Source organism: Toxorhynchites rutilus, chromosome 2 (assembly GCF_029784135.1).
Source record: "Toxorhynchites rutilus septentrionalis strain SRP chromosome 2, ASM2978413v1, whole genome shotgun sequence".
Taxonomy (NCBI): Eukaryota; Metazoa; Arthropoda; class Insecta; order Diptera; family Culicidae; genus Toxorhynchites; species Toxorhynchites rutilus.
In genome coordinates, this window is record NC_073745.1 from 20,351,716 (window position 1) to 20,373,374 (window position 21,659).

Here is a 21,659-nt window from a genome sequence, read left to right on the forward strand (position 1 = left end):
CAGTGATGCTCCAACTTCTTTAATCCATCTGAAAAATACATTTTCTCGAGGTCCGCAAAGTAGGCCTCCGTGGCGGCGATGACCTCCTCATTTGACTCAAATTTCTGCCCGGCGAGTGACTTTGTTATTTACATTTAACTTGTAGCATGTATCATGTTGAATAGGTCGAATTCCGCCTTAAGACATGAAAGTTTATTGTTGATCCGCCTCAGGCCTTGAGCATTGAATATTTAGAAATCGAAATTTTTGGACAATTTTAGCCTTGGAAAAGGCTGGTGATGATGTGTAGTCGGTTTAGCGCTACAAGGGCTGAATAATGGAGATGTGGGCTCCGTTGTTTTCTGTTCCGATCGGTTTTTTAAACGGTCAATACAAAACGTTGCCAGAAGTATTGTTTTATGAAAATGTATAAGATAAGATATAAATGAAATATCTCACAAAACGAGAAAACCCCTGAAATTGCATGAATATAGTGAACTTCACATCTTGAAACTAAATAATCAGAAATGCCGGAGAAAGCGATAGTTCGCAAGTTTCCCCGCTTGCCATCGAGAAACTCTTTCCCCATATTTGATGGGAACTCTTGCATTTCAAAGTGGCTTGACCCATGTTCGGTCAGCCAGTTCGACACGACCAGCAATCTGCTTGTATCTCCACAGGCCGTCCGTCATCTGCCAAAGTCCGCCCAGATGGAGTACAAAGTATTGCTAGCACGGATGGCTCAGCTGGAGAAGCAAAAACAGGCCCGAATCGCAGCCCAAAGCAGACGCAGCCAAAGTAGTCGTCCTCTCCTGACGAGAACCTTTGTGAACACGGATGCGGTGGTGGACAGAAATAGCGATACTCTTGTTGTAACCGTCAACCGTGATGGACGGGACGTGATAGACAAATGTAATTCCTCGTCTATGGCAGCACCACTATCGCAAAGCAATCAGACGGTGCTGTCGACAAGACGTGACTCTGATACGCTTGTTAGACGAGTTCTCATAAATAATACTGTGGTAGCGGGAGTTAGCTCTATAACCACCGGAAATGTGACACCAAGCGATGTCAATCACGATGCGAAACAGCCTAGTACGAACCCACCGATGGTTGAAGCCAATTCCAATCAGACTGAGACATTAGACAGAATGAAACCCAAAGATGATGATACTCTTGGTCTAGACAACCTGGAAAAAATGTCGCTACAGAACACGTTAAAACGAATAAAGTCCATCAGGGAGGAGGAACGCGCGCGGGTGCTTGCGACCGTAGAAAAACACTTCGAAAGGCACAGGTAAACACTGTTTCCTTCTCCTCTCCCCCCGTTGTAAACTACAAAATGTCACATTTTCTAGCCAAAAGTTTGGCAGAGAGCTGCAGGATCTGATTGTTAATGTAGAAAACGCTCAGCACGAACGGGAGAAACAATACGGTTTGGAAAACAAAATTGACTTTCTGAAAGAGAAGTTATCCGTGTATGAACGAGCGCTGTCACTGTTGAAACAGAAACTCGGTAGACTATTTCCGGCCTTGCATGAGTCACACAACAAAGTGATGACCAGCCGGAAGAGGTCAATAGAGCTAAGTAAAATGTGCTTAGCCATCGGCCGTCAAGTCAAAGGACCATCTTACGAGTGAGTATGCTATCTTTTAAAGTGCGACAATTGCAATCCCATGAATGTGTCCCACCATTTTCAGTGTTCCTGCAAACGATGGCATACGCAAGCAGTTGAAGGTACTCACAAGCGAAACGAAGCGATTGAAGAATATGACCAAACTATCACTGGAGGAGTTTAAACGGAAAACAGATGAACAGCGACAGAGGCAACGGGAACTGTTACACCAGCGGGCTAGCGAAAACCCACTGGTGGTATCTGAAGTCAGTGTTTCACAATCAGTAGATCAATCATCAATACAAACCGAACGATCGAATGAACCAGTGGCTTTAGATATGCAAAGTACAAATGTCGAGAAAGAGAGTAAGCCTCTCGCTAAAAGTGCACCTGCTTCTCGTAGCGCCAGCCCCGTAGACTCCCAAGAGCATAATTCGTCGGCTGTCGCAGCACAAGAGGCTCCAGCAGTGCTGTCCTGTGAAGGTCGTTTACCTTTCGGTAAATACCAATCACCTCTGGCATCGCTCAAAAACCAAAGGTTAGTTCCAACAGATTTCCACTCATGACGCTTTTGTAACAATCACAAAAAGCGAGTCTTACGATACGAGAACTACCTCCGTTTTCCCCCCGACAATCTTTCTTTCTTCTTCCAGTGCACAAAAAGTTCCGGACGGTATCATTTGTCCATACCAAATGCGAGGACAGTGCGTTGATCGGGAGTGTAAATTCGAACATTTTCAGTAGCAGCATATGTGTGAAACATTTCCCGATCTTTCAGAACACCCATATGCATAACAAGTTACTAAATTTTCACTAATCCGCAACCACATTTCCCATTCCCCCGTACACTCATTGCTCTTGTCCCCGTCCTTGTATCCTTCTTATTGTTTTCGTCACTTTGAAACACGTCTCTCTCTCTCACGTCAAACACACAATCCCACTGGTGAAAAAAGAATGCGAAAGAAAAGTGGCTTTTTGGGGGTACAAATTTAAACTTAAAAAAAAATAACGTAGTGCAAATTGAACGGAATAAGTGTGCGAAAAGAGCATGTACAGTAAAGGTGAACCTGAGTGAAATCAATCGATGGGACGAAGAGTAAAGTTCCTCGAACCGACGAGAGTAGTGGGTATATGAAGAAAAATGTAAACAATCGTATAAACGGGAACAACGGCGAGCGACTTTGCGGAGAATTATTAGTTATAGATTTCAGTGATTTCAGTTTGCCATATAGTTTTTTTTTTCATTTTCGTTCTTTATGCAATTTATTATTTCCCATAACGTAACCTTAGCGTAGATTATTGAAAAAAAATTAGGTCTGTTATTTAAGGTTGGCTATTCACAATTTTTGGTTTAAAAGGAAAAAAAATGCTTGCTATTTCATTAGCATGTGAAGAAAACGGATGTTAGTGATGGTTTCCTGTATATTTTAAATGTTATTGATGAAAAAACGAAGAAAATGAATGAAATAAAATGTTAAAAAATGGCATACCGATGTTTTTTGTTCTAATATTCGAAATTCCTCATCATGATGTTGGTCTTTGTCCAGTTGAAAATATGATCTTGGTTTATCCACTTTTTGAATGCTCTAATTCAGTACACCGTGTCAAATCAGACATTTAAATGTTCAAAAACATATTAATAAAATTGTCTTTTTCATGATTTACAGCAATTTTATTGAATTTTTTTTTTCACGGATTCACATGTTTTTTTTATAAATTCGTTTATTTTTACAGGCTCAGTTACATAAGTTTAAAGGAGCCGAAATCTTAAATATATTTTTAAAACTATATATATGAACAATTTTCTTAAATCTATGGTTAGTAATGTGGGAAACCGATTACTCGCGGTGGACTCGAGATTAGAAGGGTGATTCACATGTTTTAAAGGCTTCTAAAATACATCTTTTTATTGGTGTCAATGCGCCCCTAATTTGAGCTGACTTATATTTGGTACGTATTCAGATCTTTTATATGATTATTTTGTACGTATTGAGATCTTCTCTGGATTATAACGCTTACAAACATTCATATATCTAAATCATGTAATTAATTGCTTACTGATTAGTAGGAAAACTGGTATTTAGATAATGGGCATTTGGACACGAATGATGACTTTAAGTATTCATATAACACTTTCTCCAAAGTTTTCAACAGTATTGATGATATATTTATCACGTTTTCCAGCTTTTGGAATGAAGACAACTTCAACGAGTCTCCATGTGGAAGAAATGTGCTCCAGTGTCAGACATGCCCTAAAAATCTCGATTAGTGTTGAAATTAGCTATGATTCCTTTTTTGAATCGGGGCTGAAAAATCCCATCTGCATCTGCGGATTTGTATGGTTGAAAGGATCTCACCGGATAACTAGGCCTAGTATCAGAATGAACAGATGTAGATCCCGGGAAGTGAGTCGAATACTTCTGAGGGAACGAACCGTCGTTCTTGCCAGAGTTTTTTCTTAGTCTTGCAACGATTGGAGTACTTTCAATGGTTTCGCAGTTATTTACCCAGGATTTTCGTATAGATCGTCTCAGTCCTCTGCAATATTCGGTTAGGGATCTCCTGTATTAAAATCAATCCGAAGTATTTTTAGCTCTGTTGAACAGTTTTCACGCTGTTTTGCAAAGCCTCTCTAGCCTTTGTTTCGCCAAGATACGATTCTTGTCGAAGCAAACTCTTTTTGATGAACAACTACTGTGATAGACAGAGACTACTGTATTGTTTGATTCCTCTGAAATTGATTCTAGTTATTGAATCGACCTTATTATTAGGAATAGGAATTTTTTACTCGAATTCAAGTAATATATATTTTTTTCTCTATTATAGTGACTTTCAACACATTTCGGCTGGTTCGTCACTTTTACTTCCATTTTTGGAAGAATGTCGGGAGTGAGAATTGAAATCGTGATCTCTGCGTGAGAGGTATGGATGTTACCACTACGTCAGATCGCCTCCACAGTTCAAGTAATAGTTCCCTGTTTGTTTTTTTTAAATCACGCTATTCTCTCTGTACTGTAAAGCCACAATACCATTCAAAAATAATGTGTCTGTGATCAGAAAAGAACGCCTCTTCTGAAACGTCCAGTTGTGTTTTTTCCAGAAATTAACAAACTGCACTTCGCATCTCGTTATGTAAATGAACCTTTAAAAATAAACGAATGATTGAAAAAAACTGAAAGAAAAATCAGTAATTAAAGATAAACGACTGGTTGGATATTTCATAAACCGCCATAAGGTGGAACGAATGAGATGAAATAAAAAGTTTTTGAATTTCTCTTGGACAAATAAATACACAGTAACATCATCCCAGTGTGTTATACATACTTTTTTATAACAAAAATATTCACATCAACTCTAACTTTATGTCGGAAATCTACTAGAGTACGAAGCATCAGACCGCTCTAATCGTAACGCTTACTCACTCGAACACCCGTAACATTGAAGATTCGCAATTTTTACTTCCGTTAACACTTCATCTGGCTAGAAAATCATCTTCAATGCGGACAAGAAATACAAACTCACCAGCCCTCGGTAAAGGTAGTATAAGTTCAATTTCAAAATCGCCCAATTCTCTCGCAAACAGGTCGAGAGTTTGCGCCAGGGGTCGGTTGCTTCCAGATATTCCTGATTGCCAACACTTTTGATGCAGCACTTGCTCATCACCCAGAAGGCTGTCATACGATTTTGGGTTTTCAGGGTAGTCTCGATGCCTCGAATGAGATCGTTCGTCTTCAGCACCAGCAACATCTGTCGGTCAACTTTCTCCAAAACTTCCGAGATGTGCGGTATGACCATTTTTCCTTCCTTCTGCATCAACTCTTTCTGAGAATGAAGACCATTATGAGCTTTCATCACATCTCGAAGTGAGAGCAAATCTTACCTCGGTGTCGTCCTGTTTGACCCTGTCAATCCCACTTACAACCGAATTCCACGGTCTTCCGGTAACCATGCATGCAAACAATCCCCACATGCGACCCTCGACACCAAGGGCGTGCGCATGCTTCCTCATACCGTGCTGATCTACCTTTAGAATGCTGAGCCATAGTTTGGAATACTCGTATCGAAACTTCTCCGTCAAATCGGCGTACAATCCGTGATCGAGCAGTATCACTTCCGTGTCACCTTTATCGCTTTTCCTAACGAGAATATTGCCCGGATGTGGATCACTGTGGACAAAACCTTTCAGAAAAATCATGTTCGCATACAGCTGCCCTATCTTGTTGGCTATATCGTACGGATCCAGCTTCTCTTTCTGGATATACTCCAAATCGTTGACTTGGCCACCTTTCACGAATTCCATCGTCAGCACCCGAGAGGTGCTATATTCCCAGTATATCTTGGGAATCTTCAACCATCGATACTCCTTGAACATCGCGGCTACTTTTTCCGCATTGTGACCCTCATGTTCAAAATCCATCTCAATTGGCAAGTTGCGCTTCGTTTCGTTCACCAGCCACTGAAACTTGAAATCCGGGAAGGCCCACGAAACAAGCTTCACCATGACTTCCATGGTTTTAGTATCCACCCTAGAGTTTCCTCGCACGTAAGGATGCTGCACCTTGACGGCGACCTCAGTGCCATCCTTCAGTGTTGCCCTATGCACCTGGGCCAGTGATGCCGTTCCCAACGGTTCGGGGTCGAACGATGAGAAGATATCATCTGGGTTCACCTTCAAATCCTGGCGTATCACCTTGTAGAGGTCTTCGATCGGGTTCTGGGGTGCATTACTGTGCAAAATCTTCATCGTGCTGACATACTCGTGTGGGAGCAAATATTCCAGCGCTCCGATGTGCTGCCCCACCTTTATATATACACCCCTATTCGTCCGGCACAGTTCCAACAGTTTCTCCGCGGCCTGCAAATGCGTTGCGCTCTTCAATTTGCGATATTCGGGATCATTTTTATCGGGCCATTCACGTTTGTACAAATTGTTCCTATACACGGTGGCTATGTTGAATACGGTCACGCCTGCCCGACCCAATCGAACGATACCGATCGAGTTGAGGTCATAGTCGTTCGCGTGCAAACTAACAGCTGTCCCTAATAGCGAACCTCCCACAAATCCGTATTTTAGCACCCGTTTCAATGGCCACATTTTCGTGAATGCGATAACTGTTAGCAGGTCTGTACAATGTTCGTTAAGCTTGTTGATGAGACTAACATTGGAAATACGTGCTGAAATGAAAAGCAATGAGTATTTAATTCAGATATTATGCAAATTAACAGAAAGTATGATGTACTTATAAATAACGACACACATTTTATCGCATTCTTCAGTTTTGCGTATAAAAACACGTGCGACGAAAAGCGGTGACAAAATGTATGAAACAAAATTTTGATTCTTATATGCACCTGTCGTCATGCGAATTTTTTTATTGATGAATGCATGCAAATTTCCCGTCTCTCTTCACAAATGCGAATATCAATTCACGAAAACAGGATTTTTACTGATGAAATGAATGAAACACAAACAACCAAAACATATATTACCATGAGAGACACTTACGTAAAGTAGCCACGAATTGCCGAATGGTATGTCTTATTTCAACAAAACCTTCAACTGTTGGGCACTTTCTTCTTCCGATGACACTATCCTTTACCTACGTCATATCGCGCTCATGGAAAGGAGAAATTTCACCACACACCATCGGGTTAACTATATGAGAATGAACATAACGTACGCAGGTAATACTGCTATGCTATCACTGGTTGCGTTGATATAGGAAAAGAAAAAAAAATACAAAAAATACGAACGTAAACAGAAAAGAAAATGATGACGACTCGTGTCTTCTTCAAATACCATGGGTACGTCGTGCGTAGGTCGTCTCGCGACAGATGCAAGAAACTTTGTAAGGTTTTCTTTTTGGGACGAGCGAAAAAAAAACAGTGTTCCCGGGTAAGAGAATACATTGCGGATATCGTTCGAACCATTGTTGGGATTTGGTCTGAATGGTCACCATTCTGTTGATAATTGAACCTATCGCACTGTAGAGCTATGCCCAGACGGAACATCATTCTCTGTTCGGATAATTATTCACTATTCTTAATTCGAATCCATTAAGGTCCATGAGCTCCATTTTCTATTCGTTCTTCACCTAAAATAGTCATTCTTTCCAGTCTGTTTCCCAGGCATTCGAGAAAATAGCTTCCCTTGTGTGATGAAAGGAAACTAAGGGGCTGTCCACATACCACGTGGACAGAAAAAGTGAGTCATTCCATGCCAAACCTATATAGTGGTCATCAGATTTTCGTGAAAAGTGGTAGTTTTGTTCCTTATTGCAAAATATTAGACCAGTTTTAATTTTTTCGTTGGGGTGCCCATTTCCATTTTATATTTTTATATTTTTTTCCCATTTTTTTCAAAAAATAACTTTAAGACAATAAGCTGATCTTTTTTGAAAAAATACTCTAGTTGCAGAAAATTTGAATTTTGTTTTTGTTAATACTGACTGTATTTGTTTTTTGTACTTTTCATGGTCTCGGAACCAAGGGTGCTACATTTTTTATATTTTTTCTTGAAAGCTGAGAATTTTTTACATAACATATCCTAAAATCAGATAGGCAATTTCTTTCTGTTTTGAGTTATAATTTTTCAAAGTTAACCGATAGTCCAAAAAATCATTTTTTTCGTTTTTTTTCAAAAAAAACATTTTTTCCAAAAAATTATAACTTTTGAACTACTGAACCGATTCATATGATCAATATATCAAATTAAAGCCAATAAACTATTGTTCCTTAAAAAATGTCGCGCTTGCGAAACAACTGGATTCTAGTTTTATACAGGCAAACCTTTTTTTTGTGCGGGGGATAGGGACCGCACAAAAAAATCGTGCGAAACTTCACCAGTAGCTTTAAAAAACCATGTGCGGTGAGACAGTTTGCCTCTCCGGTTGCGCGTGGCTGTTCTGTACTTTTAGTTGCATGCCGAAAAGTGATGCTGGTAGATATCATGTCATGCAAAAACTTAGAAAAATTTAGTGCATTTGATGGGAGGAGGGGAATGATTTCCGAAGTGGATAATTGAGACGCAAATATGCTTTTTTCGCTCTGAAACGCATCGAAAAAAACTAAATGGACGATAACTTCGTCAAATATTGTTCTTTTCATATACCGCACAGAAAAAAAATCGAACAAAAAAAAAACCGCACAAAAAAAATCGCACAAAAACAGGTTTTACTGTAGATCTAGTCTTATCGCATAGAAATATTGAACGAATACTGAAAACACGATCACTTTGAAAAATTATATAAAATATCAATTCACATTTAGTTCACCGACTTCTATGAACGTGAACGTGGAAACAGTGAAGAATATAGAAGTCAAAATATTTCCCCGTTCATGTTCACATTCGAATGCCCCTAGGCATTCTGAAAATTATTTCGCCGTGAACTGTAAGGTAAGGCGCAAATTGAGAAGCGTATAGCGCTCGTAAACGAACACGAGACCACCAACACGACTCATACGTGCCACAAACGTAGCGTGGTGGAGCGCATATTCAGTCGCAGTTTGGTGTAAATAACGTGCCACTCGCATACAATGTCTGATTCACACAGATTTGCGCGATATATTTATTTACTAGCACAATCACCCGACCGGTACGACCAGCACGAGAAACTGTGGTTCAGCCACAGCGTCACGCGAGTCGTGTCTCACGAGCGCTCCACAATCTCGCGTCATCTGGCCAATTTGCGCCGTTCTATCTGTTTTCATTAGCCACAAAAACAGGCGCTATATCGCGGCAAGTTACTCGCGCTATACGCGTCTCAACTTGCGCCTGGACTAAAGCGGCCCATAGGCGTTCAATATTATGGCGCAATATAGGGCCCTATTATAGAAATCGAGGCGATAAGAATTTTGCTCGTTAGCTCTATTTTACTATTATAGAAATCGAGCAATCGATAGCACCGAACGAGTGATAGCTATCGATGCAATTGTCAGAATTTTTCGAGTTGTTTGGTTTGCTTGTTGCGTATCTTCAGAGAAATATTTTGTTTTGATTTGCGTCCCTGATATTTTCCTTTGGGGAACATTTCAGAAACGCTTAAATATATGCAATTTTCAACACATGTTCGTTTGTTTTGATCAGTATTTGTTCTACGGTGCTGCCATAATAGTCTATACAAGGTAAATGTTCAATCAAGCATTATTTATATTAATCATGTTATAATTTACAATGCAGAACTTACTTCAAGCGCATATTTCAGAGGCTGAAAATGAGTGGACAGACAAATCGCCCCCAGTTTGAACCTAGGTAGTGCGGACTGAATCAAAACGGCTGTCAAAAAAGATCCAATGATCAGGAGTGTTATTTTTCTTATGATAATCAACAGGTATTGTTATCAAAAGCAAAAATAATTAAACTTATAAAATGAACGAACTACATTTTTCCGTCAATTTTATAATAGACCATTGCATCTCTGAAAAAGCATCTTATATTGCAAGGTATCAGAACCTGACAGAATATAAACAACCTACGAATAACGCTTAATACTCTCTAAGATTTGAATGTGGGAGCAAAATTCGACATTGGCGAATTTCGATACGTACATACATAGCAAAATCAAATGTTTTGGAGACGTTTTTTTTTCTAACGTCGGTGGAAACGATGCACGTAAGATTGTCTTTTGTATATTTCTATATATATAAAAAAAATTCTGTTCGTTTGTGTACGCGTCAAAAACTCGAAAAGTACGGAATCGATTGAGCTCAAAATTGTACACAACATACAATCCACTTAAAGGAGTGTTGTTACGGCATAAAAAATTGGAAAATTGGAAGAAAAATGATTCTATATATGACCAGAGTGCGTTTCTGAAATTGAGCTCCTAATGAAAATCGACTATTCAGTAATGAATATGTGTTCTATGTGAAGGAAACATCTTTTCTCCACGTGTTTGACAAAATCATGAACTGAAATTGTGTTTCGAAGTGATTAAAAATTTATCGGTTTCCCTCATCTATCTCTATCTCTATCTCTATATATATAAAAATGTTCTGTTCGTTTGTGTGCGCGTTAAAAACTCGAAAAGTACGGAACCGATTGAGCTCAAACTATGATACAATATACAAAACAACCAAACACAACTAGGATTGTTGTTACAACATAAAAAAATGAAAAATTCAACTCAACCATGCAACCACAATGTGCCACAGCAAAGCGTGGCAGGGTACAGCTAGTTATTATATATTTTGTATATGTATATTTTGCATATATGCAGCCATACCATGCCAAACCGATATAGTGGTTCTCAGATTTCGATGAAAAGTGATAGTTTTGTTCTTTATCGCAAAACATTTGACCCGTATTTTTAATTTTTTTCGTTAGGGTGACCATTTCCATTTGAGGGTGGTCCAAAAAATATTTTTTGCCGCACTTTTTCCTAAAACTGACTTTTTTCAAAAATTCATAACATCAGAACCACTGAGCCGGTTTAGATTATCGACATATCTAAATGAAGCCAATGAGTTAGCTTTTTATTAAAAAATATTGAATTTTCGTAATTATCGATTGCATTCGTTTTTTATTGTATTCATGGCTTTGGACTAGAGGGCGCTATATTTTTTATATTTTTCTTGAAAGATGAGGCTGTTTTACATAACATATCTCGATTTCAGAGATGCAATTTTTTTTCGTTTTTCAATGAAAGTGAATGTAAACATTGCTCGAGGTATTTGTGGAGGCAGTTCAATTAGAATCCCGGTTAAGGAAAAGTGGGAGGAATTCTGTGCTCAATGCACTGAGATCATCAATGCGTCTTGGTTCAGAATGGCAGAAAAAAGTGTTTCTTCTACGATACATATAAATTCATAAGTAAATTTTATCATATTCTTTGAAAAAAGTGGAATTCATGTGTTACTACTTACGGAATTCCATAGATTGCAGTTGTGAAAATACATGAAAAAAATCATTTTCTAATAGTTATTTTTTTGTAAAGCAAATTATTCCATGATGTCGTTTTTATTACACATCCATGAATGCATTACGCCTATTAAGCTTCATTCATTGAGGGAATATCAGTTCTCTCCAAAGCATAACCATATTAACTCTTTTGGAAATATAGATATTTATGATTTTCATAGCAGATGTTTCAAAAAAGATTTGGTATCCTTTCTATAGTGCTTTGTGAAACATTTCAAAATCGTTTCAAAATATTCCAGCACCGCCACTGACATTCGAGCAGAGTAACGAATCGAGCTGTTTTTCTCGATTTCTATAATTCCCGATGTTACTCGGTGTGATAGTGATTGTATCGAATCGTCGATTCGATTTCTATAATAGTGCCCATAATTGTTCGTCTAGGGGCTTCAATATATTCAATATTATTGATCAATAATATTGAACGTCTATGGGTTATGTTAATATACTCTCGAGTTTTCAGTGAAAATTTCTATATCGATGCAATTTCATTCAATCAGATCTCTGTGCGGGTTGAAAAACTTCGTTGCTTCGGGTTGTTTCGTGAACAACTGTATATTTTATCTGAACTACTTTATTGAAGCTCGATTTTTATCTACTTCACGTTTACTGGCGAATTTTTAGTATGAACGTGAACGAAAACATTCTATTCATCAAGATTATTTGTTCGCAATGTTGTTCATCGTGAAATGATCGTACTATTCCACCACCTGTTCAAGTTCACGTTCACGGGAACTCTAAACCAGCCTTCACGGCGAAATAATTTTCAGAATGCCTTGGGACACTCGAACTTGAACATGAACGGTGAAATATTTTGACGTCTATTTTCACCACTGTTTTCACGTTCACGTTCACCGGAGTCGGTGAAGTTCACCAACATCTCGATTCCACGGTGGAAATTCAGAATCGTAGTGAAATATTGAATCAATCCATTTTTATCAATATGAATTGTGTTTATACATGTTTTTCAACTAGAAACTGTTTCTTCCTATCGTTTCAAGATGTTTCCCTCGCGTTTTATATATGGACTGATGAATAATTAACAAAAAAGTGTTTGTTCACGTTCACGTGTGAGAACTAGTGATCCCCGATAATCGTTCTATTAATCGATTAATCGAATACTTCCTATAGAAATCGAATATTAATCGAACGAATACTGCATAACCAATAATCGAAGCGAACGAATAATTTGCGTCGATTAATCGATCCAAACCCAGAGCAAAAAAACCGTACGGCCGCAGCAGTTTTATTCTGAAAATCAATCATTATCTTTGACGCTCTCCTAAACTCCTAAAAGAAGCTCATGCCGTCGATGCGAAATGACCTTCGTTCACGAGTTTAGGGGTGCGTGAAAGATAATAATAAATTTTCAGGCGGAATGAACACTTTTTTGATTCCAGATGGCTTTCTAACAAATGAGATATATTAGTCTAACTAATTACTTCTCTCAGTATGACGATTAATCGATTAATCGATTATTTGGAGCAATTAATCGTATCGAATAACAAACTGCTGAAAAGTATTCGATTAGTGGATGAACGATTAATTTCAAAAATCGGGGATCACTAGTGAGAACTACTGTGCAGTCAGGATCCTGCCTACTAAGTAGGGGAAGTGGGGGCATAGTGGTCACCCTATGCCCATTTCCAGCGTCCACATACCGATTCAATTCCAGTTTCTCGAAGAATATTATGGTTCAACTCATTGTTCTTCAAGATTTACTATAAAAAATCAAAATAGTACACCTTTCATCATTAGAAAAAAGGGGAATAACCTGACATTCTTTTTGCTTGGGGGTAAAGTGGTCACCTAGTGGAGGCAAAGTGGTCACTCGCACATATCAAGCTAAATGGGATAGATTTATACGTTTTTTCATCCAAATTCGTTCAAATCATATTTGATATAGTTGGTACATGTATGAAATAAGCTTGGCCTATTCACCTATAGTCTCAATTTAAATTTTCTCATGCATACAAAAACGTAGTAAGAAACACATAACGTTCCGCATAATGAGGCTTGGCTTAGTTGGAGTGGTATATTTATCCAGAGTCAAAGCCACAAATGGATCTTCTTCAAGAGCAGAATGTGATGCGGTATATCAGCTTTAGTAAACAGAAAATTGTAAGTCGTTATTCACCTATGACCACTTTGCCCCCAAACATCAAAGTAATTTCTATGCTAATTAATCGCTGAGACTAGACACAATATCTTTTCATCCCCCCTAGAATATGTGAACGGTCGTCCAAACTGATGATTTGTCCAATATATCAGATTGAATAAACTAAATTTCACGCGAAATTCCTTAGATTCCATGCACACAGTACTACGGCCGAATGGCTATCGAGAGAGCAATTTCTGTTTTTATTTGTATTTTGCCATGGGACAGCTCTACTGAAGTACAGGGTGACTCAAAAGTCATTAAATTCTTCAAACATAAGGTGACTATCAATACGGCATCTATATTCAATAGTTATACTACCAGACAAGCAGGTGACTACTTTGCCCCCCATGACCAATTTGCCCCCACTACCCCTACTATCCCAGATCCTCTTTCGCCGTCTATCGCCAATAGAAAACAGATGTGTGGGAAGTTATCAGGTCGGGTTCATGCCAAATTACTCGATGATGGGTTACTTTTTTGCACTGCGGCAGATCCTCCAAAATTGCCGCCAGTATCAGGTCCCTACGTGCCATATCTTCGTGAACATGAAATTATTCGATGAACTATCCTGTCTGCTCTTCAACATTGTCAGTCTAGTCAGTTTATCTGCTGCGCCCAGTGTCTTAATATCAATAAATATTCACGAGTAACGAATATGATTTTGTTCCAGTGTAAATTACTTTTACGAAAATGACGCTGTGTGAAAAAATAAACTTCAAAATATATTGAAGAACAAAAGTTCATTTGTTCATATTCACTGGTTGTCCGGATCTATCATTTTGATTTTCGTTTGGGATATATAGGTTTTCAATATAACCACGCCTGAAAATCTATGCATTTGAGTTTAGCGAAGATGATTTTTTTTTTCAACAATTGATGCGTCGATGACGTGGACATAACCGGGAGAGCACACACGGCGGTAGCGGACTTGTATATCTGAAACAGAAACACGAAGTAGGACTGATTGGTCTTGGGATCACTCCGTCTAAGAATGAATACAGCAAAGAATCGTGGATCGTAACAGAATCCTTGTTGGTAGTAGTGTTGTGATCGACGTCGACGAGCTCAAGGTGGTCAAGAAGTTTGTCTACCTTGGTTCGTTGACAACCGCCAACAACAATAATCATGAAATTCGAAGACGCATACGAGAATACTTGCGGCCCGGAGTTGTAGAACTGCAACTATGGACCGGATTTATTGGCGAAACAATATTGTGAAAAAGTTCAAATCTCTTCATGGGATGTAGCATATTTGTAAATAAAGGATGCGGTCAACTGTCGCAAGGCCACCCGGCATAGCACCACAACATTTTTGTAGAAAGACTAATAAACGTAGGGTTTAAGGAAATTTGTTTCATTATATTTTGTTCCTTTTATAGTTTTTTTTCATAGCCTTCCATAAAATAACCATTTATTAAAGCACGCCGTTCATTGTTGCTTGATTTTTTTTTATGAATTCTATTAGACAAAGATGTCGTGTGAATTTTTTTGATGCAAACGAAGTTTCATGTGTCAAAATTGTTTCGATGACTGGATTGTTCGTTAAAAAAAGTGTAAGGGCCTATTCCAAAGGTGATAATATAAATTTAGATGATAAATAAAACATTTATCTTTGACTGGGTTTCATATATCCATTGCATGGTTGTTGTAACGTCGTAATCCTTTTTTCATCACTAGTGACAATTCGACGCAAAAACGATGCTAATGACTTACAATCCGTATTTTAGTTGTGCGAAATTGCCTGTAGTGATACCCGATTTTTGAAATAGATCGTTCATCGGCTAATTGATTTTAATCAGTTTCTTATTCGATACGATTAATCGCTCCAAATATTCGATTAATCGATTAATCGTCATACTGAGAGGAATAATTGATTAGACTAGTATTTCTCATTTGCTAAAAGCCATCTGGAATCAAAAAAAGTGTTCATTCCGCCTGAAATTCAATTATTATCGTTTACGCTCCCCTACACAACTAAAATACGGAACGAAGCTTAATTCGCGACGGCATTGAGTTTCGTTTAAGAGTTTAAGGAAGCGTCAATGATAATGATTGAATTTCAGGATAAAACTGCAGCGGCCGTACGTTTTTTTTTCTCTGGGTTTGAATCGATTAATCGACGTAAATTATTCGTTCGCTTCGATTATTGGTTGCGCAGTATTCGATCGATTAATAATCGCTTTCTGTAGGAAGTATTTGATTAATCGATTTATCGAACGATTATCGGGGATCACTAATTGCCTGCTTCTTGGCTTCAGTTTATGTGACACAGTTCTTTCTGGTTTTCGATTAAATTCCAATAATTGTAGGCGCCTAGAAATCGCTACCTGAATCGTGCTTAATCATTTTCTTAATCAGCTTTTATTGTGATCAACATGAGCCTTTATTGTACAAAGCTTGCAATTTATTACTTTCAAATGAGTTTAATTGTCCAGGGTACTTCTTTGCCTTCAATGAACTTCAATGACCACCATATAACCACGCGCAAATTATTCTTCACCTTGTGTTTTTTCCATTTATAAAGACACCCAGAAGGAGATATTAGGCATTTTAAAAGAAAACAACGATTTTCTGTTCATAATATGTACTTTCAAAAGTTTTTCATTTATTTTTTCATTCTCTTACAGTACGATTTGATTATGTTACCTAGATTTTTATTTCAGCGTTTGCATTAAATATTTGTGTTTACACCTTATAACCTAATATCCATGCATAATTTATGTAAAAACCATCGGCGAAAAACTTACAATCTACAGGTTTCTGCTCGCATTTCATCTAAAAACTTTTACACTAATGTATGTGTATGAGTATATATGTACGCATGAGATGAATCTCTGTTGAGTATTCGTTGCCAACGGTTCAAGTTGGTCAATCATCTTATTATAAATATAAAGAAGCACACTTTTATTCCATGAGGCATATTTCCACTCACCACCAGCCCGAACCGCTTTTATTTTGCGACTTGGGAAATGCTTTTGATAAATATTATTTTCCTCTTTCCCGCTACCTCAACTGCTCTTATATCGATAATTTTCTTAAAGCCAAAAAAAGGTCTTATGCTTAGATCACTTTGCTTGTTTTATGCTTTACCTCACCTTTGTTATTACGTTCAACAAAGCGTTTAACACGTTTGTAGTGCGGCTAGTCTTGGTTTTTTTTCTTCTAAAATTACGTCATTCTAAAAATACTATTCCTCTGCTCTGATGACTTATGCTAATAACAAAACATCCCAATGTTTACGCTTTTCCGCGTTATATGCATGTGGAAATGCCTTGCTGTTATTGATGAGTGGATTTTCTGGTCATTTTGGACCTACAGCATCGTTGCTTATGTGGATGCGCATTTGCCTATAAATAAAATCGTTTGTTTACTACTGTGTGCGTTATTGCATTAGCATTACTTGGCTTGGCTAGTCTGAACTGCACATTTTGGAGTCACATGACTCCAAAATAATTGTACGCTTATAGCTTTCAGCTAATATAAAAAACTTCAATAGCTTGTTTCTTATATCGAAAATTATTACTTATCAGTACTAGAGAGATGTGATGTTGCAAATGTCAAACAGTTTGATTAGCGAGATTCGGTAGTTACAATGACCAGACTTTTCAAAAAGATGTATTGATAATGTTATTGTAAATTTTCTTTATAATTATGCTACTACAGTCTTTGTCTTGAATGTGACGCTTTTTTTTCGTTGCTTTTATGTTGAGCTATTCATGTAACGAATTGAAACAAATATTGGCTGTGGAACGGAGGCGCTTCGCACGTGAACAATCAACTGAAGTCTCGTTAATGCTACCGGGAAGTCTCTCCGCTTGCGCACGGGTAATAGTAGATTGCATTAAATTTCCCCAGCTGCGAATCTTCGACTGAAGCGCGTGCATTGAATAATCTTCGCTTCCATCGATAATTGACGAAAATTTGGCAACTCGCATCGATGTTTCGCCATTTTTATGTCCCTCCCTATGAATAAACTTGTAATAAGACCCAGTGTTGGGAACATCATCGTGTTCAAGATGCTGGGATACAAGGTGGGTTTATATAGGGACTGCCATAATCACACACACACCCACACACACACACACACAAACACACACACACACACGAATTGAAAAAATAAGCTAAACTCTCTTATTAGCATAGAAGCTCATCTAGTGTAGATTGAAGAGATGTTGTTAACTAAAATGAATTCTGCCTCGATACAATCAAGCAAACGAAAACTCATCTCACTTTGACCTCGTTTTTATCTCAACAAAAACTGAAAATTTATGAAAAATGTTGTAAGTTCCTTATTAAAATTATGAGAATGATTGGAAGGCGATTTGGTGATTGTTTCACCTTCGATGTGAACCCAATCACTGTTATGCATTACTTTCACAACTTTTCTATCAATCGTAATTAAAAAAACTGCCACTGGAAGCTCTGAATTTTCCAAGCGGATCAGTATAAATAACTGTGAGGCTTAAATTGAATTTGGCTAAAATCGTATGTTGGAGAGGTGTATTGGAGAGCAATCAAATAAACCGAACAGTGTCAATTGGTTAAAAGCATACCATACATCGAAACCATATCAGACAAATTGTCTTTTCCTCAAATATTAATCTCAAAAGAAAGCCGAATATGCAATGCGGTGAGGAGGAGTACGCAATGTATAACATTTCTTGGAATAAAGAAACTGCGCTTGTTTAAATAGAGCACTGATATGAACAAGATTGCACGGCCCACAATATCTATTTTGTGGAAATTTTGATCGCTCTGCGTTTTCTCACTGACGTGCAATCTGGCTTTATAAGTTGGGTGTGTAACTAAATTCGTTCCCATAAGATGGCTTATGGCGCTATAAATAATCGACGACGATAGCTGATTTTTGCTGAATTGTGAAGTGTCGATATCTGTCAACCAAATATTGTCAACAAGTATTTGAGTTTTGCACAACAAGTGCAATTTTTACTGCGTTGAAAATGTCGAGCTTCGTTACAAAGAAACACCATTGAATGAAGTTGCCTTCTAAATGGCAACAAGTTTGCGAACAAAACGGCGCATATTTGACTTAAATTGGATAATTTTAAGTATGTTAAATAAAGCGTCAAATTTCGATCAGAAATACGACATTTCTTTTTCCCCAACCCTATACATCATGTAAGGAAAGGAGAACATCCAACCTTGATGAAAGCTCTCCAATCAATAAGGTGTGATCTGAGTCACTCGATAAACCAGTAAGGGAGACTTGTATGACAAGAAGGGCTTATGTGTCCTGCTAGAGGGTTACTATGTCGTATTATCCACTCATCTTTGGTGTCAACAATACTCCCTCAATGAAAAGTTGTATGTTGCAACAGGTGGGCCTAGTAACAATTCTCATCGGACTATCTGAGCAAACTGAAAAGCAGTACCAAGTGGAAGTGGAAGAGAGCGATTATTGCACAGTCGAGAAGCATTTCGAACCTTTAAGCTGCTGCGCGCATCAAAGCGGGGTCTCATAGTAAGAAGGTCTAGTAGACAGAGGCAGCAATTTCCTCCTCACCTGGCTCAATAGTATCTAAAACACCCCGGTACAGACTGAAGCGAAGGCAGCAAACACATCTCTTTCGTGAAAAAAAGGGCCGCCGGGAGGAGAAAGAGTGTGAGGAGATGGAGCTTCTTCATCGTTCTCGAGAATCGCGGAAGTTCTTGCCGTGGGCCGAAATAAGCAGGAACAACGAAGGAGGCATCTCGACGAACGAACGCGAGGTGATTAAAAGGTGGAGGCAGCACTACAATGAACACCTGAACAGCGCACAGACAGGAGACTAAGAGGGCGTTGAGGAGGACTACATCGGTGCAGTGAACAACGACGACGTATCACATCCGACGATGGGTGAAGTTAAGGAGGCCATTAATCAGCTAAAGAACCACAAAGCAGCTGGTAAGGATGGCCTCGAAGCGGAGCTCTTCAAGGGAGTTCCGGGAAAACTTGTAGAGTGTATGCACTGGTTGATAGTCAGGATCTGGGACACAGAACAGCTACCGGAGGAGTGGAATGACGGGGTAATCTGGGGTATCTATAAAAATTGTGATAAGCTGGATTGTGGGAACTATCGTGAGATCACAATCCTGAATGATGCCTACTAAATTATGTCTCAGATCCTCTTTCGCCGTCTATCGTCAATAGTAAGTAGACTTGTGGGAAGTTATCAGGCCGGATTATTTAAACACATGAAGAAAACAAAGTTGTCCATCCACATTGAACAGTAACTGATACGGTGAAGTTATTTTTCATTCATAATTTCCATTCATTATGCCTGAAAACCCATTATTGTCTTTGACGCTTCCCTGTTCAATGGCGTGCCATTCATTTTGTTTTCATCGTGAAGTGTGTACAGGAATAAGGACCACCATTCTGAAAACGAAGGCTAATACCATGGACAGACATACAGCTGTACTAGCGTTGTACAGGTACCATCGTACCATGGCACACATACTTTGGTTGTACATTGTACCGCATGTTAAATTGACAATCAGAAATTTGACAAATTTTCACCACATATTACAATGAAAAGCGCATTTTTGTTTAGTGTCTAAACTAGGGCGATCTTGGATCGACATTTCGATTTCCGATCTTTCGGATCGATTCTTTGTACTCCGAAAAATCGCGAAAATCGATCTTTTTAATCCCAAAAAAAATGTAAGTGAGCATTGATTTTAATCTCACCGAAAACCACCTGACAATTTTCATAAACAATGGATCCCTTTCAAGGTTGTCAAATTAGTGGTCATAAATTTAGGAGAAACAGTTTTGTAAGTTTGGTCATTACAAAACAAGTAGTCACAAGTTATATGTACACTATCACATTCACTAGGATGACAGTGAAAATTATGAAGAAATTGGATGGTTATTCTCTAGAATTGGAACTTCTACCAAATTACGTATGGCACGGTCAGATTTTATGGGATTATGGTCAGCGGAGTTGTGATGAATGCACTGGGAAACACAAAGTTTCATCGTTTTTAACGATGGGTGAAGTTAAGGAGGCCATTAATCAGCTAAAGAACCACAAAGCAGCTGGTAAGGATGGCCTCGAAGCGGAGCTCTTCAAGGGAGGTCCGGGAAAACTTGTAGAGTGTATGCACTGGTTGATAGTCAGGATCTGGGACACAGAACAGCTACCGGAGGAGTGAAATGACGGGGTAATCTGGGGTATCTATAAAAATTGTGATAAGCTGGATTGTGGGAACTATCGTGAGATCACAATCCTGAATGATACCTACTGAATTATGTCTCAGATCCTCTTTCGCCGTCTATCGTCAATAGTAAGTAGACTTGTGGGAAGTTATCAGGCCGGATTCATGCCCGGTTGCTCGATGACGGACCAGATTTGTACACTGCGGCAGTGCCGCGAGTATCAAGTCCCTACGCACCACATCTTCGTTGACTCCAAGGCCGCATATGATACAGTCGACCAGCTATGGAGGATCATGGACAAACACGGCTTTTCTCCGAAAGCTGACCAGACTGATTCAGCCAACGATGAACGGTGTGCGGAGCAGTGTGCGGATCTCAGGTGAACTGTCGGAATCATTTCACTTAATCACTGAGGGGACTTCGACAAGGCGATGGACTCTCCTTGGCACGAATCGGAGCAGCCGAGAGTTGGAGAACTGCAGCCACTTTTGGTGAGTTTGAGTTTGAAAGCCCTATCAATTACAGAGTTACTGCGTGGTACTTTTTTCCCTACGGTCAAACTCCTAATTCGAATCTTTTCTGTACACAATAGGATAATCCGAAGGAATCAATCGTCTAAAAGCGACCACATTAGGCAAATAGAAGGTATTGTGTTCCCCCAGATCTTACACACACCCACAGCGACTCAAAAAAAAGCTTCTTGAAGCTCGGTTGGGCGGAGGCTCTATCCTCATATGGGCACTCTGATTTCAAAATAAATTATGCAATAGAAAATTCAACATACCCATACCCACCAATCTTCACGCTTTGATCTTAAATTCAGATA

At 38.7% G+C, this 21,659-nt stretch overlaps 3 protein-coding genes across 3 annotated transcripts in view; 1 reads left to right on the forward strand and 2 right to left on the reverse strand.

Annotated features, from left to right (window-relative positions):
* The window catches only part of LOC129767721 (uncharacterized), a 10,536-nt gene extending 7,462 nt beyond the window's left edge, over nucleotides 1–3,074 (forward strand). The window contains exons 3-6 of the mRNA XM_055768878.1: nucleotides 660–1,276; nucleotides 1,338–1,616; nucleotides 1,681–2,133; nucleotides 2,249–3,074. Of these exons, the coding sequence (XP_055624853.1) occupies nucleotides 660–1,276; nucleotides 1,338–1,616; nucleotides 1,681–2,133; nucleotides 2,249–2,339 (1,440 nt within the window). The 3' untranslated portion in view covers nucleotides 2,340–3,074. The remainder of the gene's footprint in view (nucleotides 1–659; nucleotides 1,277–1,337; nucleotides 1,617–1,680; nucleotides 2,134–2,248) is intronic.
* A 1,771-nt stretch (nucleotides 3,075–4,845) lies between these two features.
* Nucleotides 4,846–7,310, reverse strand: LOC129764524 (aarF domain-containing kinase 1). Its single transcript, XM_055763698.1, has 3 exons — nucleotides 7,102–7,310; nucleotides 5,476–6,770; nucleotides 4,846–5,417 (listed from the first exon to the last, which is right to left on the reverse strand). Exons 2-3 carry the CDS (start codon nucleotides 6,688–6,690, stop codon nucleotides 5,076–5,078), a joined length of 1,557 nt encoding a protein of 518 aa, XP_055619673.1. The 5' UTR covers nucleotides 6,691–6,770; nucleotides 7,102–7,310; the 3' UTR covers nucleotides 4,846–5,075.
* Nucleotides 7,311–7,496: 186 nt separating this feature from the next.
* The window catches only part of LOC129764523 (vang-like protein 1), a 28,397-nt gene continuing 14,234 nt past the window's right edge, over nucleotides 7,497–21,659 (reverse strand). Inside the window, exon 2 of the mRNA XM_055763697.1 lies at nucleotides 7,497–7,690. The gene's annotated coding sequence lies outside the window, so the exon portion shown is untranslated. The remainder of the gene's footprint in view (nucleotides 7,691–21,659) is intronic.